General features: G+C 49.6%; 1 protein-coding gene across 15 annotated transcripts in view; it reads left to right on the top strand.

The window, feature by feature from the left end:
• The window catches only part of DGKZ (diacylglycerol kinase zeta), a 731702-nt gene that overhangs the window by 618150 nt on the left and 94819 nt on the right, over nt 1-18733 (top strand). For all 15 annotated transcript variants that reach the window (XM_069221731.1, XM_069221725.1, XM_069221730.1 and 12 more), the window contains 5 exons: nt 2843-2874; nt 5020-5063; nt 7941-8061; nt 9390-9426; nt 14089-14188. In XM_069221731.1, coding sequence (XP_069077832.1) covers nt 2843-2874; nt 5020-5063; nt 7941-8061; nt 9390-9426; nt 14089-14188 — 334 coding nt within the window. The remainder of the gene's footprint in view (nt 1-2842; nt 2875-5019; nt 5064-7940; nt 8062-9389; nt 9427-14088; nt 14189-18733) is intronic.

The raw sequence follows: 18733 nt of genomic DNA, 5'->3' as shown, positions 1-18733 counted from the left end.
GACTGCACCCCCTCTCAGGGCAGAGATGTGAGTGACTCCCTGCAGGTGACTGCACCCCCTCTCAGGGCAGAGATGTGAGTGACTCCCTGCAGGTGAGTGCTCGCTGGACCCCTCGCAGGACAGAGGTGTGAGTGACTCCCTGCAGGTGAGTTCTCCCCCTCTCAGGGCAGAGATGTGAGTGACTCCCTGCAGGCGAGTGCTCGCTGGACCCCTCTCAGGGCAGAGGTGTGAGTGACTCCCTGCAGGTGAGAGCTCGCTGGACCCCTCGCAGGACAGAGGTGTGAGTGACTCCCTGCAGGTGAGTGCTCCCCCTCTCAGGGCAGAGATGTGAATGACTCCCTGCAGGCGAGTGCTCGCTTGCCCCCTCTCAGGGCAGAGGTGTGAGTGACTCCCTGCAGGTGAGTGCACCCCCTCTCAGGGCAGAGATGTGAGTGACTCCCTGCAGGTGACTGCACCCCCTCTCAGGGCAGAGATGTGGGTGACTCCCTGCAGATGACTGCACCCCCTCTCAGGGCAGAGATGTGAGTGACTCCCTGCAGATGACTGCACCCCCTCTCAGGGCAGAGATGTGAGTGACTCCCTGCAGGTAACTGCACCCCCTCTCAGGGCAGAGGTGTGAGTGACTCCCTGCAGGCGAGTGCTCGCTGGACCCCTCGCAGGACAGAGGTGTGAGTGACTCCCTGCAGGTGAGTTCTCCCCCTCTCAGGGCAGAGATCTGAGTGACTCCCTGCAGGTGACTGCACCCCCTCTCAGGGCAGAGGTGTGAGTGACTCCCTGCAGGCGAGTGCTCGCTGGACCCCTCGCAGGACAGAGGTGTGAGTGACTCCCTGCAGGTGAGTGCTCCCCCTGTCAGGGCAGAGGTGTGAGTGACTCCCTGCAGGTGAGTGCACCCCCTCTCAGGGCAGAGATGTGAGTGACTCCCTGCAGGTGACTGTACCCCCTCTCAGGGCAGAGGTGTGAGTGACTCCCTGCAGGTGAGAGCGCGCTGGACCCCTCGCAGGACAGAGGTGTGAGTGACTCCCTGCAGGTGAGTGCTTCCCCTCTCAGGGCAGAGATGTGAGTGACTCCCTGCAGGTGACTGCACCCCCTCTGAGGGCAGAGATGTGAGTGACTCCCTGCAGGCGAGTGCTCGCTTGCCCCCTCTCAGGGCAGAGATGTGAGTGACTCCCTGCAGGTGACTGTACCCCCTCTCAGGGCAGAGGTGTGAGTGACTCCCTGCAGGCGAGTGCTCGCTTGCCCCCTCTCAGGGCAGAGGTGTGAGTGACTCCCTGCAGGTGACTGCACCCCCTCTGAGGGCAGAGGTGTGAGTGACTCCCTGCAGGCGAGAGCTCGCTTGCCCCCTCTCAGGGCAGAGGTGTGAGTGACTCCCTGCAGGTGACTGTACCCCCTCTCAGGGCAGAGGTGTGAGTGACTCCCTGCAGGCGAGAGCTCGCTTGCCCCCTCTCAGGGCAGAGGTGTGAGTGACTCCCTGCAGGTGAGTGCACCCCCTCTCAGGGCAGAGATGTGAGTGACTCCCTGCAGGTGAGTGCTCCCCCTCTCAGGACAGAGGTATAAGTGACTCCCTGCAGGTGAGTGCCCCCCCTCTCAGGGCAGAGATGTGAGTGACTCCCTGCAGATGACTGCACCCCCTCTCAGGGCAGAGATGTGAGTGCCTCCCTGCAGGTGACTGCACCCCCACTCAGGGCAGGGATGTGAGTAACTCCCTGCAGGCGAGTGCTCGCTGGACCCCCTCTCAGGGCAGAGGTGTGAGTGACTCCCTGCAGGTGAGAGCTCGCTGGACCCCTCGCAGGACAGAGGTGTGAGTGACTCCCTGCAGGTGAGTGCTCCCCCTCTCAGGGCAGAGGTGTGAGTGACTCCCTGCAGATGACTGCACCCCCTCTCAGGGCAGAGGTGTGAGTGACTCCCTGCAGGCGAGTGCTCCCCCTCTCAGGGCAGAGGTGTGAGTGACTCCCTGCAGGTGAGTGCTCCCCCTCTCAGGGCAGAGGTGTGAGTGACTCCCTGCAGATTACTGCACCCCCTCTCAGGGCAGAGGTGTGAGTGACTCCCTACAGGCGAGTGCTCCCCCTCTCAGGGCAGAGGTGTGAGTGACTCCCTGCAGGTGAGTGCTCCCCCTCTCAGGGCAGAGGTGTGAGTGACTCCCTGCAGATGACTGCACCCCCTCTCAGGGCAGAGGTGTGAGTGACTCCCTGCAGGTGACTGCACCCCCACTCAGGGCAGGGATGTGAGTGACTCCCTGCAGGCGAGTGCTCGCTGGACCCCCTCTCAGGGCAGAGGTGTGAGTGACTCCCTGCAGGTGACTGCACCCCCTCTCAGGGCAGAGGTGTGAGTGACTCCCTGCAGGTGAGAGGTCGCTGGACCCCTCGCAGGACAGAGGTGTGAGTGACTCCCTGCAGGTGAGTGCTCCCCCTCTCAGGGCAGAGGTGTGAGTGACTCCCTGCAGATGACTGCACCCCCTCTCAGGGCAGAGGTGTGAGTGACTCCCTGCAGGTGAGTGCTCGCTTGCCCCCTCTCAGGGCACAGCCAGAGCAGTGAGTTGGCAGACACATTCCAACCCAAGGGGGTCAGGCTGAAATGCTGCCTCCTGTCCTGTTGGCATTTTTAAGGTGCCATCTGTGTAATGGATACTTTCAAAATGCGAAAGAAGGATCTGCCGGGAAGGAGCAGTGTTTTCCTCTTGTCTGGGCAGTGGCCCCTGCTTCAGACAGTTTCTCCCTCCTGTGACTTGTCCCAGTAGTTTGTGGCATGGGATGGTTGGGTCAGGAGAAAGGCTGGGAGGCTTTAAAGTTCTCAGAGCTGGACCGGCGGCTTCGCCTCCATTCACATGCGCTCTTCTTTCTTTCAGGCCTGAGAAGGAGGGCCTTCCATCCCAGAAGGGTGAGTTTCTAGAGAATGTGCAAAGCATCTGGAGAAAGGGGTCCCCCCTGGGCTCCACTCTTCCCACCCCTTCCTCCTGCACCCTCTTTGCCTCCCTTTACCACCACTGCCCATCTTCTAGTCCCATCCTCTCCCACAAATGTCCCTCCCTTACTGTGCCCTACAAACCCTTACCCTTATCAGTCCCCTTCACTTCCATCTGTATCCCTGCCCTCCCTTACTGCCTCCACCTTCCCTTCATCCCTGCCCTCCTTTACCACCTCCACCTTCCCTTCATCCCTGCCCTATTTTACCACCTCCACCTTCCCTTCATCCCTGCCCTCCTTTACCACCGCCTTCCCTTCATCCCTGCCCTCCTTGTTCTCTGCCCTCCTTGTTCTTTGTTCTCCATGTTCTCTGCCTTCCTTGTTCTCTGCCCTCCTTGTTCTCTGCCCTCCTTGTTTTCTGCCCTCATTGTTATTTGTCCTCCTTTTTCTCTGCCCTCCTTGTTCTCTACCTGTACTCCTTGTTCTCTGTTCTTCTTGTTCTCTGTCCTCCTTGTTCATTGTCCTCATTGATCTCTGCCCTCCTTGTTCTTTGTCCTCCTTGTTCTCTGCCCTCCTTGTTCTCTGCCCTCCTTGTTCTCTGCCCTCCTTCGTTTCTGCCCTCCTTGTTTTCTGCCCTCATTGTTTTCTGCCCTCATTGTTCTTTCTCCTTCTTGTTCTCTGCCCTCCTTGTTCTCTGCCCTCCTTGTACTCTGTCCCCCTTGTTCTTTGTCCTCCTTGTTCTCTGCCCTCCTTATCTTCTGTTCCCCTTATCCTCTTTTCTCCGTGCTCCTTTCTTCCTTTCCTCTTGCCCCTTTCCCCCCTTCTTTTCCTCTGCACCCCTCCCCATCCTACCCAATTGACCTCACTGGCTCAATAAATCTGTCAACATATTTTAACCCCCCAGGAAGAAGGCAGCTCCCCAGCTCTCTCCTGCAGATATATTTTTTTCTCTCTTTTCTCTCTATTCTTGCCCCTCTCTTGGCTCTCGCTCACTCGTGCATTCACTGCTATCTCCTGCGTGACACTCTCCCTCCCATTGTCTGTTCCCCGTGCTCTCTTGTTTCTTGTACTCCTTTCCTGTGCTGTCTCTACTCTTGTCTCTGTGCTCGCTTGTTACTCACACTCTTGCCTCCTCCTTTCCCCACCCTTCTCCTCTCCATGTCTGCTCTCCTCTCCATGTCTGTTCTCCTCTCCTCTCCATGTTGTATTTCCTCTCTTCTTCGTGTCCTTTCTCCTCTCCGTATTGTTTCTTCTCCCCATGTCTGTTCACCTCTCTTCTCCATGTTTCTCCTCTCTTCTTCATGTTGCTTCTCCTCTACTGTCCATGCTATTTTTCCTCTCTTCTCCATGTTGTTTCTCCTCTCTTCTCTGTGTTGTTTCTCCTCTCTCTTCTCCATGTTGTTTCTCCTCTCTTCTCTGTGTTGTTTCTCCTCTCTTCTCTGTGTTGTTTCTTCTCTTTTCTCTGTATTATTTCTCCTCTCTTCTCTGTGTTGTTTCTCCTCTCTCTTCTCCGTGTTGTTTCTCCTCTCTTCTCCGTGTTGTTTCTCCTCTCTCTTCTCCGTGTTGTTTCTCCTCTCTTCTCCGTGTTGTTTCTCCTCTCTTCTTTGTGTTGTTTCATCTCTCTTCTCTGTGTTGTTTCTCCTCTCTTCTCTGTGTTGTTTCTCCTCTCTTCTCCATGTTGTTTCTCCTCTCTTCTCCATGTGTTTCTCCTCTTCTGTCCATGTTTCTCCTCTCTTCTCCGTGTTGTTTCTCCTCTCTTCTCTGTGTTGTTTCTCCTCTCTTCTCTGTATTGCTTCTCATGTCTCTTCTCCATGTCCTTACTTCTTCTTGCTATTTCCTCCTGCTCTTTCGCATCATTCTCTCTTCACAATGTCCTTTCTCCTCTCTCTTCTCTCTTCTCCATGCCCTTTCTCTACTTTGAACCCTATATTTTTTTCTTGCTCAACTTAACTCTGGTGCATTCTCTGCTCTTTCCTGCATGCCACTTTTCACTGTCATGTTCTTCGTTCCTCATGCTCAGTTTTTTTCTCCTGTCCCTCCTGTTCTCTCTCTCACCGCCCCCTCGTTCCCTCTGCTTTATGCTTCCCCGTCTCACTCTTTTTATGTCTTTTGTCTCTAGATGCAGCTATGTTGGAAGCAGCGAAAACCAATGATGTTCAGAAGGTAATAAAACTCTTTTTTCGTTTTTTAAAACACTTTCTTTAATAGGCATTAATGTACCTCACTCAAGGAAGTTCATGCAATATGAGGAGGACTGAAAGCCTTAAAAGAGAGCAAACACTGAAATATGGTTTACCCCAGACAGTGAGTAGTTCTGCTCTTCACTAGGCCTGGGCAGAACTCACAGCGTTTCACTCTGTGGGATTCTGCGGAGTTCTGCAAACAGATGAGATTCAGGCACATTGCGCTGCTCGTGCCGATTGTTACCGCTGGGAGTTTGCCCTGCACTGTAAAATGAGTGCAAACGGCACCGCACAGCGTGCCAGAGGGCGCTGCTTCTTTCACCCGCTCGAGTAGATTTTCTACTTGAGCGACACCTTTCTGAACATGAATAGTCGTGACCTGCTGCGACCACCCACGTTGAGAAATCTCGCCAGAAGGCATTCTAGTGCTCAGAAATAGTGGACGCAAATTCTCACATGCGTTCGCCAACATAACACTGGCGAGCTGCGTGCAAGAAAAAACTCTGCCACACACCGGTAGTCCGTGCTCCAGGTAGAACACGGATGGGCAAACCTCCGCCGGCGGAGTGAGATTTTTCCCTCACCCCTACTCGTAAGGCTTGGCACGCCTTTGCTGTTATTTCCGTGTCTTTTTGTTTCCTTTCTATAAACCCCCAAGTATTCCCTATTTGTCTGCCTCAGCTGTGGTTCCTTTCTCTCTGTCAATGTTGAGAAAACTGAAAAGAACACTACAGGTTACTAATCTGTACCTGACCTAAATTTACTTTGTCTTGTTTCTGCTCAGCCTTTTGTTGACTGTCTCCACTCTTAACAAAATCTTCTGCAGGTTTTAGGTTTGATCACCAATGAATTTTGTTTCCCCTTACCCAGGAAACTCTTTCCTTTTAAGCAGCAGTTTACCTATTGCTTTACAGAGCAATTGACCATATCTAAACTGGCATGTAACTCAAAGGTGCCATCGTCGTGGTTGCCCCGACACAGTGGCCTAGTGCAACTTTCCTCCTGCAAATTCCCCCTTGGTCAGAATCCGGGATGAAGAACCTCTGGACCCTTTCTGAGAATTGCTTTCAGTTTTACGGAATTGCTTTCTACATTATTCAGCAGTGAATCTCTATTCCTCTCTGTAACTGGGCAAATAACTGCTAATATTTTGTATCTTTGAGGTTAGTGTTCTTTGAGTAGCACCTGACCGTGCCTCCCTCGATGAGTCTCCGCGCCTCTTCACCTGGATCTCTGGCGAGGATGGCTCAGAACTTTCTGTTGTATAGTGTTTTTCAAAAAGGATCACATGCTTAGAAATTTTTACAGGTACTAATTATTCTGTGGAAATTCTTAAATTTTAGGGCCTGATTTAGAGGTTGGAGGATGGGGTTAGTCTGTCACAAACATGACACATTTCCCATCCGCTGTGTTAAGATTCCATTATATCCTATGGACATTGTAATATTTTAACGAGATACCCGAAGGAGTAACCCATCCACCACACTCTAAATGAGGCCCTAAGACTAATATCCCATAGAACTAAAGTACAAATGAGTGTTTGTGTCTCCCTAAGTAGCGGTGGCTATTTTGCTACAATACCGCCATTGAAATGTGTTACCCACAAGTCCGCCATAACACAACTTTGGCAATCACTGCAGGTCTGTAGATCACGTGCACATTTCGCCGCTGCTCGTCTGCCGCTGCCCACGACTACGCTGCTATACAGGGCTGACAAAAGGGCAGAGTACTCTCCCAAGTGGAGCTCCCTGAATTTCTAACTTGACTCCAGCAGTAGACCGGAGTTCTTTCATTTGTAATACATTTGTGGTAAAGTTTATTATGTGGAATGATCCCATTCTCACTAAACTAACATTTAAGGTGAAGTCTTGGAAGAGTTGATGCCTGATACCTGAGAAAGAAAGGATTTGAGCACAGGAGGACTTGTGGAGGATTCTGCAAACGTAGTCATGGCCTGAAGAATAGTTTTATTAAAACGAGATGACAGAGTCGATTTTTCGATCAATTTGCAGCGGGCTCGTGGAATGCGGCAATGTGTAGTTTTGTGTTTTGAAGGGTCGGTGGCTTGCTGCTTGCTCAGTTATGCATTGCAGCACAGGTGGATGCTGGGAGTACTTTGCCTGAGTATGTGGTGCAGACAAAGCCCCTTCGGAATGATCTCTTAGCAGAAGTCTTCAGTGTTGATATTGTACCAACATCTCAGGGTAGCAGAAGTTACATTACATGCCACTGGACCACGATTACCTCATCAGAAGTGCCATTACACAAGTTTTACACAAGTTTTAACCCTGATCACAGTCAAGTAGAACCTTTTTAAATCATCTTTATTAAAAACATGTGGTGAGAGCCCTTCCCTGCAGACCTTTACATGGCTCCCAGGGCTCAGTTTTCAGTCTCTTAGAGTCCACTGTAAACTACCCCCAGCAACCTCGCAGGCTCTCACTGCCACGTGGCAGTCTTACACACATCACCTGCCATCAATGTGTTCTGTGTGCTCAAACCTGTACCACTCACTATGGTCATTGCTTATGCTCGGCCCACTGGCTTGCCTCAGTTACTACCGACTGATCCTTTTAAAAGTCTGCATTTGTTGACCATTCTGATCTGCAGACTGGGGACCTCTGCTTATGTTACTTCCCTGGCTTGTTGTGTGTGTAGTTTGACCTCTCTCTCTTTCTCCATCTCTGCATCTGTGCTTCCTTCTCTGGCCCTGGTCACTTCTAGGTGTTCTTATCCACCAGTGCCACTTGTAATCAGTGTTTAATATTAATTAATTATTGAAGTTCTCAGTGAGATGTTCGCCTCACTGCTGCTCCAGCCAAGAAAACCTCCCAACTCCCCAGTTTCTTTTATTTAGTTCCAGGAGGCACATGAGGCTGGGGGGAACCTGATGATGAGAGACGACTCGGGCCGGACCCTTCTGCACCATGCGGTGAACTCTGGGAGCAAAGACATCGTCAAGTACATTCTGGGCAAAGGTAAGCAGCCCTCCGGAGCACCCATGGGTGCCAGGGTTCAGGTGCACGCCATGGCGAAGCCTGTTGTGGTAGGAGGTGAGGTTGGGTAGAGCGCCAATGGGTGGTGCCCTTTGTGGGCAAGGGGATGGAAAAGCACACAAAACCTGTACATCCCTCTAGTGGGGCCTGGTCGTTATTTATTTATTTTACAAATTAAGCACTGCCCAGAGTGTACCTATTTGGTGACTGTGGCTAAAGCCCTGTCTAGCCAGGTTAGTAGATTTCAATAGGAGTGGTTGCATATTCCAGCCAGGGACATGAGCTTTTTTTGTGTGGGTACCTATAGACTCAGGCTTTGCCATGTACATATATTTATTTATTTCCTTTCTTTATTTGTTTTGCAGGTTAGCCTTTTTTTCTTTTTTAAAGGTGGTGCATTTTTTATTTTCATTGTACTGTAACAGGGCACAAGGCGAATTCTGGGCTTTCTTTCAAAAATCTTTATTCAGAAATCTCAGCCTTTAATTCAGGGTGCCTACCAGAACAGTCACAAATATTGTCACGTTGTATCTTTCTTTAAGGTGCAATAAGATAATATTGGACCTAGGACTTCATGTAAATTTATTAGATAACAGCGAGTGCATTGGAGCTAGGGACGCTTTTCGCATTGTAACTCTGTTGGAAGGTCTGGTATTTTTTTAAGCATCTGGGTTTACAGCTTAGCATGTTTTAGTTACCTGTAATAAAGTCCATTTACTGTAGAACTGTTGGACATTCAAGTTACTGGGTGGTACCTAAAGGGCCACACTCTTTGACCTTCTAATCGGACACCTCCTCCTGGAGCAAACCTTGGCTGCTCGAACTTCACTACCCTGAGAGAGTCAAGCGCTGAAAGGGAGCATTGGCCATTCAGTCTGAGTCCAACGGTGTTGTGATCCCAAGACACCTGTGATAAAATAACTTAAAACCTAGCCGTTATTGGCCAGTAAGCTCTGACAGCCCAGAAGGCGGCCCGTCCTCCCTTTCACTTCTGCTAACCTAGGTACAGCCGGTGTCTCTCTTTCCCGCTTGTGTTTCTCTGTTTTCTTCATCTTTTCAATCTTCACTGACTGGTTCCCTGGAAGCCAGTGGGCTCTTCGGCTTCTCCACCAGGTCGCTCTCCGCTGGGGCAGCAGGTAGAACACAGAATGCTGGATCTCCTGCTCCTCCGCCCCACTCCCACCTGGGGTGGCAGCACAAAGGGGGGGCACTGGGTCTTCCTACTCGCTGTCAGTCTACGTGGGGGGGTGGGGGAAGAAGCCTTGTCTTCTTGACCACAAACTCTAACTCTCTGTCACCTTCTTCCTCAGCTCCCGCCGAGATCCTGGACATGACGGAAACCCAAAGGTAAGTCCTGCGTCATACAGAAACCATCTCTGGAAGGTCCTCCTGGGGAACCGCTGGTAGCACAGTATACCCAGGCTCTCTGTTGATGTGGGGAGAGTAGAAATGCTGCCAGGATTGACATTGGAACATGAAATCCCAGGCTGCATTAGTATCTAAAGAACATTTCTTCCTGAGAGCCTAGGGTCTGGATGACATACTGATCTATCCCAACTCCTAGAATATTTGGGAAATTGTTTTGTTTCCATGTGGTGCAGGGCTGCAGCCAGTCCCCCAAGGATACTTTCCAATGAGTTCCTGTATGTGTGAGTCTACTCCAGTACGTGTGTCTGCCCCCAGAATGTCTGCTCGCGTAGTGTGTCTGTTCCCAGAGTGTTCTCTGGGTGTCCTGCCGGAGAGAGCAATCTGTTAGGAGGGTGTGACGACTTCTGAGACTTGTCCCCCCTGGAAACCAAAGCCCCTGCCACAGAGAGGGTAGTCACACCCAGAGAGCAGAGGTTCCTTGTCACTGAGACAGCATGCCACTAAGAAGTACTATATAGTTTCCAAAACTGGTCAGCAGCTGAACAGCAGAGGCCCCACCAAGAGGGAGGGCAGTGAACCAGAAACCAGACTTCCACAGAGAGAAGTCATTCCACTAAGAAGCGGTATTGGGATTTTGTCCCCCAGGAGACCAGATGCTTCCTGTTTGTCACAGAAGGAGGACTTTATACCGGTAAAAGAGAGATGGATTCAGAGACCCTCAGAAGACCAGGCACCCCAACCCAGGTTTGCACTGAGTGAGGTCATACAACCTTGAGGTTCTATGTGTACTCTGAGACACTTGCAAGGGTGCAGATATACGCTCCCCTGCCATGGAGAAGAAACATTCCACCAGGGGTCTGAGGCCTCCAGGAGAGCAGAGACTCTGCCACAGAGAGAAGCCATTGAATGAGGATAGTCCACATGTGTTCTGAAAGCAGCACACTGAGGACAGAGTGCCAACACCCTTTGCAGGTTGATAGTTCCATGTGAAAGTGGGGTTCACTGAAACCATCTCTTGTACAAACTAAGGAGCCTTGGAGTTTCTCCAGAGCTTTGTTTTTCATGACTCAACAAGGACTTCATGACTCAGCAGTTGAGTGATTCGGTTAAGGTGTCAGCACCTAATGTTGTTTGGAGAATGGCCTCAAACCGAGAGGAGTGCTGACTCTGTTGCTGTTTTACTATCTATACAAGAGGGTCTAAATGCCTTAGCTAGTAAACACAGTTGTCTACCACAAGTTGGACCAAAACCAATATTGATGTATGCGGATGACCTCTTGTACGGAACAAAGAAAGGCCTACGCCGGCAGATGAATCTATTATTCCAGTACTGTACTGCTAAAAGTCGAAAGATTAAAATACAGAAAACTCAAACTCTTGTAAGCTCTAGTGCTCAAGATACTTGGATTCAAAGGCACTGAAAGGCTGTGATCTGTGGAGAGGAATACGAATATTTAGAAGTTGCTTTTACTAGGAGCCTTGCATTGAAATTGCATGGAAAAGTGGTCTTGAGTTAAGGGTTACCGGCTTTTGGTCGTCTATTAATGTATAATTTGAGAGCTATTCAGGGATCGTGTTTAAGGGCATACAAGCTAAATAGTCCCCACTGTGCTTTATGGCCAACCTTTAACAAAGGGCCTGATTTAGATCTGACTTAGGTCTCACCGGATGGAATACTCAGTCACAAATGTGACGGATTTCCCATCCCTCATATACCGATCCCCTTAGGATATTATGGAGTTGTAATATCTGTCACATTTGTGACAAAGTACTCCCCTCCACCAAGCTCGAAATCAGGCCCGTGGGTTACAAACTATAACTCAGAAGGATTTGAAGAGACCTTGCTAAAGATGGCTGTTGGACTGTCCTCTTGTGCAGCGGTGCAAGTGTTGCATGTCAAGCTAGGGCTGACAATTAACCCTACAGCAAACAAACAAGCCTTTCTATCTTTTAACAACCTGACTAGAAATGGTATAATTACAATTGTGGGAGGAAGGAGGGTGGGGTGGATTGTTTTGTGGAAACGCTGCAGTACTGCCTTCTAGTGGACAAATGTATATCCTGACAAAAATGTCCGGTTATGTTTTTTTAATATGAACCCTGAATCAAACACGACTTTATCGAAGAGGATCTTAGCACCAATAAAATCAAGTTTAAAGAGAATGCCTTGCTCACTTGTAGCATGCTCGGTCTGAATTCTGCTTCCTCAAAGAAATAACTAGAGATGTGGCCAAGGAGTGAGATGTGAGGAACCTTTCAGTATCCTCTGTGAGCTCCTGATCCCAGACTAAGCTCCCGATTTAGAACTCGGCGGACGGGTTACTCCGTCACTACGGTGACGGGTATCGTTTCCTCGCGGCAAAGAGCTGGAATACTCTGCCCCTCAGGCTGTCACCGTCGCTGCTTCAGTTCAGGAAGGGCCTTAAAAGCTGTCTCTTCAACTGAAGCTCAGAGGACAAACCCCCTCAGCGCCTGGACGCCCTTACGGGTGAGTAGCTGTGACCGAGTAACCTTTCCGCCAAGTTCTAACTCAGGCCCTAAGAGCGATGTTTGGGCGGTGAACGGGTTTACTTGAGCTCCCTGTTCAGTTTTATTGTAGCAGGAGACGAGATTAGCAGAAAGTCAATTTATCAAATGGATCCTACATTGTTAGCTCAGTCGGGTGCTTTGCCAGGGGTTTTTGCATTTCTTATGCATTTATTTGACTTTTTTAAAAGAAAATGTGATTCAAACGTTAAGAGCTGCAAAGGCTTTTTTTTAATTTGCTTTGAATGATATTCAGGTTACAATTTCACTAGGTGCATTTGAAGAATATGATACGATGACATAAATCAACGGAAATCAATATTTTAATGTAACATAGTTGTTTTTTATTCATATGTCTATTGAATTCCTTGCACAATTAAACTTGATTACTATTACAAACCAAATTTAAAAATAGACATACAAAGTATCCATTTATATACGCGTCCACCTCTTAGAAATGTCCAAATCTCGTCCATCTCTTCCCACTTGTTGTAGGACCGGGTTACATTACTCGTCCCACTCCAGTCCGGGTGTGGTTGGGAAGGCTTGCTGGTGGGATTAGGTTGGGAAGGCTTGCTGGTGGGATTAGGTTGGGAAGGCTTGCTGGTGGGATTAGGTTGGGAAGGCTTGCTGGTGGGATTAGGTTGGGAAGGCTTGCTGGTGGGATTAGGTGTTAGTAGATGAATTGCTCTTCCTCTGTCAAGCATCTAAGCGCCTTTGGACCATGTTGGTGCTATACACTATTTTTTCTTGTAGAGCCTTTTTCTTCCAGGCTGCTCTATTAGTTGGTGTTTCCACGCTCCGCGTGTATGCTCTCTTTTTTGTACGTGTTTCCCCCAGGCTGGCTTAGGAAGCTGGAGTCCCTCAGGGTCTCTGCATGTTCAACCCCGTTGGCGTCTCTGGTTTAATTGGCTTACGCTGTTAAAAGCTTTACGCCCTCCTGGTCCCCGTATCTTTACTTTAAATCACTTTGTAAATTCCCCTGAAGAAACAAGAACTATAGTGTTTATTCCAGGGACAACTGCAGTTTCCTTGCAAGATATATTCTATTTCATCCCCAATCTGAGAGGCTCCATGAATCCCCCATGCTTGTTGAAAGTTATCCCCAGTTTTAAATAAAGGTACCTTTTATACTAATGGTTTGTAGATGAACTCAAACCCCTGTTGAAAACCTAGGCTGCTACCATAGTGTTGGACTTTGCCTGTCCACTGATGTTGAGCCCAATTCTGGATCCAAGCTGCAGAGGGCCCCGCTGACACGAAAACATTCTAGAAAAGTTTCTAAGTGCGAAGGTATAAGTTTGACCAGTACCAGCCTGGCTCCTGTATCCGAACACTGCTCCATCGCGGTCTGCCTGAAACTTGACTTTGTCTTGGCCCCTTGTGCTTGAGGCTTAAACACTACCACCGCAGATGAACAGTAGTGATTTATCAAACTTTGTGATTGACTTCCAGTGATTTGAGAAAGTGTTCCCAAACTCTTAACTCTGGTTGTCTTCATGAGACATGTGTCATTTTGTGGATATTTAAAGATAAAACGATATACTATTTTTGCAAATTGTAGTGGGATTTTTAATGCAACATGTTTCTTACTTATTGACCGTTTTGTTACTGGTAAATGCTTTACACGTGTTTTGTTTTGAGTTAAGCCTTAAAGCTGTGCCACAGATACCCAGGAGTGAGCTAAGGTTTGATTTAAAGAAACCCGACTAGAACGGACACAGAATAATGACTTTATTACTTGGGGAGGTCCCACAACCATCCCAGCAATTGGTCCTTTTTCTCACACTTTTAATATCTGTGAAGTTGAATGAATTGTCCTTGTTGTTGGAGAGACGCCTCTGTTGTGTTTTGTGACAGTGGATCTGAGGAGCAGAGATCTGGAATTCCCTACCCAGAAGGGTTTTAGTCTCTCTGAACTCTTGTTTGAGGCTCGCGCCTCTTACGTGGATGGTGTGTGGTTGTCTGTCTGTCCTCATCCCATGGCGTGCCAAGGATGGTGGGAGCTCAGGGTTTTCTGCTGTTGTTCTTGGTGCTCTCCTGTGCACGGGGGACCATGCCCTGCTCCATTGTGACATGCAAGGTTGGTTACTCATAGTCTGTCTTTTCTTTCAGTGGAGAGACATGTTTACACCACGCGGCGGCCCTGCGACAGCGGACAATCTGCCATTACATTGTGGAAGCAGGAGCCTCGCTTATGAAGACCGATTTACAGGTACTTGGCTCAAGCAGGGGCGAAGGAAGGTGGAAGAGAGAGGAATAATGTGGGGAGATGTGGGAAAGAGTTCAGCAGGTGGAGCAGAACAGATGGTGGTCCATGAGAGATGGAGAAGAACAAAAGAATGTGGAGGCGAAGGGAAGAGGGTTACGCAGGGTTGGGGAGCCTGGGGAGGCTAAGGAGGGGTGGGCGCAATAGAAAAGGGTGATACAGGGCAAAACAGAGTGGCAGACAGAGGGTGAAAGATCTGGACAAGGATGAAAGGGGGTGCTGGTAGTTGAATGGATGAAGTTGGACCACTGGTGGAGGACCTACCTGACACTAAGGTGGTTGCTCAGAGAGACTGATGACAGACCTAGTAATCTGCCATCACCTGTTGCAACTAGACAAGTAGTCACTCACGCTGCCCCAGCTCTACCGACGTCCAGAGGCAGCTGCCTGCTGGCAAGTCTCACAAGGCGGATTTAAGGGGGTTAACTCACCAGAATGTGTCCTGTAATGTACACACAGATGCACTTTCTAACGTGTGTCTCCACTGCAAAACATACTTTTTTAGCCAAATTGCAAGATGTCTTCACCTTCTCTCTAAGCAGAATATATTTAGGGCTGACGTTGGCCAAGACCTTTTGATTTTACTAAAATGTTATAAATAATAACTGGAATGTAAATAAAACATATGACATTGCCCATGGTAAGGGGAAAGAGAGTGTGTGTCTGTGTGCCTGTGTGTTTCTGTATGTCTGTCTGATTGTTTGTGTGTGCAGATCCAAACTTGTGTCCTATGACCCCCCAGACCAGGTCTTCTCTCCTCCCCACTGAAAATATCTGTGCTGACCCTGTAAGAATGCAAACTACCTATTTCTGTATTGAAACATTGGCTGTCCCAAACCCCCATGCTCTGCCCCTCCCTTCTCATGCCTCGTCCGTCTCCCCTCCCCTGCACTGCCCCTTCCTCTGGGACAAAAAGTTGCATCTCCAGAGCCTCAGGCTCTCAGTCATTTTTCTCTTCTTTTGCTGACAACTCACGAAGTTGTTTGTAGCTGTGACTGACTCACCCAAGTATTTAGTCTACAGAACCCACACAAATGCTATGCATTGTTCCTGCCTCTTAGATGACAACCCTCGGAGGAAAGCAGCTGTTCCTTCTTGTCTGGCAGTTTTGGATGGATCTCCTGTCCCTAAGTGCAGCTTAAAAACCTCCCTAAGGCGATCGAAATCCTGTCCTGCTGACTCATTTTTATTTAATTTGCAATTATTTATCCGCCCCCAGTCTGCCTTGCAAGGACACACCTTGGTTACTGCATCCACTGATTTGGTGCTGTTCCTTGTAACCCTGCCGAAGTGTCTGGTGCTTTAAGTGGCCGAGCGGCCACAGTCGGGGTCTCAGGGGAGAGACACCTCCTAGGATTGAGTTACCTCTGCCTCTTAGGGTTGTAACTGTTAGCAATGGTCACTAGTTCCTCTCTGAACCTTTGGGGTTCTTCCCTAATATTTGGAAACTCTTTAACTGAATTCCTGGGCTCCTTGGGGTCAAAGGGGCGTGGACGTCACTAAGGCACCATCGGAACCTGATATTGGCCTTAGTGGTTCGTGGAGAGCACCCCCTTATTGTGTCGTACGACTGCGAGTGTGAGCATCAGCTGGAGACAAGACATGGGTCATTTGTGACTTCTAAGCCCTCTCTCAGGTGGGAGAAGTTACGGACTTCGAAGTGGCACCTCGCGACCTCATACTGCTCTTGGGGTCCTCAGGTTTGTAGGATGGAGGCGAACTCAGTTGGGGTGCTGAGGTTATTGGAGGGTAAGGAACAGATGAAAGAGGAGGATGAGGTGACACTGAAAACATCTGCAATGTCTTAAGAAGTCTCATAATCAAGAGTAGAAGTTTCTCTATGCTGTGAATATATTGGAGCAGAAGGCCTAACCACCAGGTTTTTCACAGTTCTCCTTGTCACCATGTCATGAGTCTAATCTTTGTTGCGTTTTTCTTTTAATTCCTTCACTGGTTTCTTTACATTTTGCGGGGAATCTTTAATTCTCCGCACCCAAGCAGTGAGAAGTCTCTTAGACGTCTTTTGATATCAGTCAAGATATGCGTTCCATTGATCTTCCGCCGCCCCACTTTTTCTTACATCCAAAACTACCAATAAAAGCACTATGTTATCCAATTCAAACGTTCGCTCTACCAGAAGTTGTGTGGACGGTTCTGTTTTTGTGCACCAGTGCCATTTAACCAAATTCCTGCATGTCCTCTGCCCATAATGCACATACGAATGTGCTGGGTTCCCTTTTGGTGGCGTGACCTCCCTTGATCCAACACCCCCATAAGTGAGTTTGTATTCGACAGTTTCAAATTGAACACCCGGAAAGGCCTGGGGTTCTGTAGTGCTTACATTTTTTTCTGTGGTGTTTTTCACTAAAGAGCAGTGCACAAGTTATCACTCTAGACTCAAGGCAAAAACACAGAGTTTCTTGGTAAAGACCACTTCCCTAAGGGCCTCATTTATGAGGAAATGGAGCAGCGCTGAGCCAAAATTGGCAGCACCTATGCGTCAGTTCTGAAATGCATGTATGTGCCGTATTTACAAAAACATGGTGTACCCCTGCGTTTCCCCCTGCGCCTGCGTTAAATGTAGCTGTCTAGCGCCCACGCAGGCTCCCTTGCACCATCGTGCAAGGATGTCTGCGTTGAGGGGTGTGATTGTTTATCTGCGGAACGGTGTCCCTTCCTCCACATAAACAACCAATAATGCTGATTTGTTACTTCTCTGTGTGCTGCAGAATGCAGCACACATAGAAGTAGCACATTGTCATTATTAAATGATTGTTTATGTGCAGGAAGGGACACCTTCCTGCCCAAAACCAATCATTCATGGCATTTTGCTCTTTCATAGAAAAAGCAAAATGGAGGAGAAATAAAGGTATTTCTCCTCGTTGTGCCACTCTGACGCCTCCCCTGGTGTGGCGTTAGTTTTTAGTGCTGACTCTGGTTCACGATTTCTCGTAAATCTGGGGCAGCGTCAGAATCCAACAAGTGTTGCGTGGTTACGCCCACAGCAACACCCATTGCACACCCCTTCCACGCGAAGTGATAGGTGTGAAGGGGCCGTATTTACAAGGCAGTGGTAAGCCACAAATAGTGGGTTGACGCCGCCTTGTAAACATGGCGCAAGGCATTGCGCCACTTGAGCATCGCTAAAAGTGACGGTCCGGTGACGGTAGGGGCTTGTAAATGAGGCCAAAGTACAAGAGGGTTTTAGGAGCACCCGCTCTGTTGGGTTTACCATCGTGTTCACCCCTAGATGGGATGGCAGAGCCATTGAATCTCTGGGTACCCGAATGTGTGAAGAACTTAGAAGTTTGACCTTTGCCCCAAGGCATCATGGCACGAGACTGGGGGAAAAAAGACCGATCCCAGATATTTCATGAGGTGGATGGCTCATGAGAACCCTGTGATAGGCCCCATGAATGCAGTCGGGCAGATGCCAGGACGCTGCAAACACCGAAGCTGGGGACAGAAAGGCGCGTGATGGCGCTATGGGGTCGTGTCCGGGTACATCCAGGCCCGCGGCTCTAGAAAGCACTGTGCAGTATTCAGGGGTGTCATGGCCTCCGAACCCCTCGGCTGCTTCTGACCCCGTCGTCCCCCGCACCTTACTGACCCCACCAGTCCAAGGCCTTTCTGATGCCTCAGAAAAGCGCCACAACATCTTTAAAGTGGACGAGGCGCTGCTGGCGTGTTTGATGCGCCCCCCGCTCCACTGCGGACATTAAACCAGTGCCTTGGGGGTGATGTTCCGTGTTTGCTTGGAGCGGAGGCCTGCACAGGGGCCCAGGTGAGCCGGTGAAGTGAGCTCACCTGAGCCCCCCTGCCTCAAGCGCTGAGATGGCTCTGTGGCCTGGATATAGTAGACAGACCTCTCAGATGGGGGCTGCCTTGTGCTTACATGTGTTTCCTGTGCACCGTCGCCGGCTTGTGTCCTGTTAGCACTGCTGGTTCGTGCGCCTGTGGCCCGAGAGGGCCCGGGGTAGCAGGAAGCTGTGACCCCCTCCCGTTACTTCTATTCCTTCCAAAGCGCCCTGAAAGCCCTGCCAAGCTCCCCAGGTCCGTGTGTGATGAGCTGCTCCATTAGAGGTTTCTTCGAATTCTGTGACTTGTTGTCTTGTTTATTGCATTATAAAACAGGACTACAAGTCCCAGAATTCAAAGAATGAACCCTTTAGCAGCACATCAGGCATGAGCTGGGACACTTGGCAGATGTTCGCTGACTCTTTTCTCCTGTCTGCCCTCTCGCCCCAAGCCCCTCTTAACCTCCCCCATCACCTGCAGCCTGTTTAACCTCTGCACTCAGGTCACCCAGGTGAGGGGTGCAGATGTTAATGGCCCCTCCTCTTTTGGGCCTGTGATGGCCAGGGCACCCCTGCCCCCTAATCTTCCCTCACTCTGTCATCCAACTCCAAATCTTGTGATTATTCTCCATCCACAGACCCCCCGGATCTGTGGGTACGCCCCAGAGCCCCACATTGTTGATTCACGCGGTCA

The sequence above is a fragment of the Pleurodeles waltl genome, chromosome 3_1 (assembly GCF_031143425.1).
Source record: "Pleurodeles waltl isolate 20211129_DDA chromosome 3_1, aPleWal1.hap1.20221129, whole genome shotgun sequence".
Classification (NCBI taxonomy): Eukaryota; Metazoa; Chordata; class Amphibia; order Caudata; family Salamandridae; genus Pleurodeles; species Pleurodeles waltl.
Note: the sequence above shows the minus strand (reverse complement) of the source record. Positions and strands in the feature narration are given on the sequence as shown.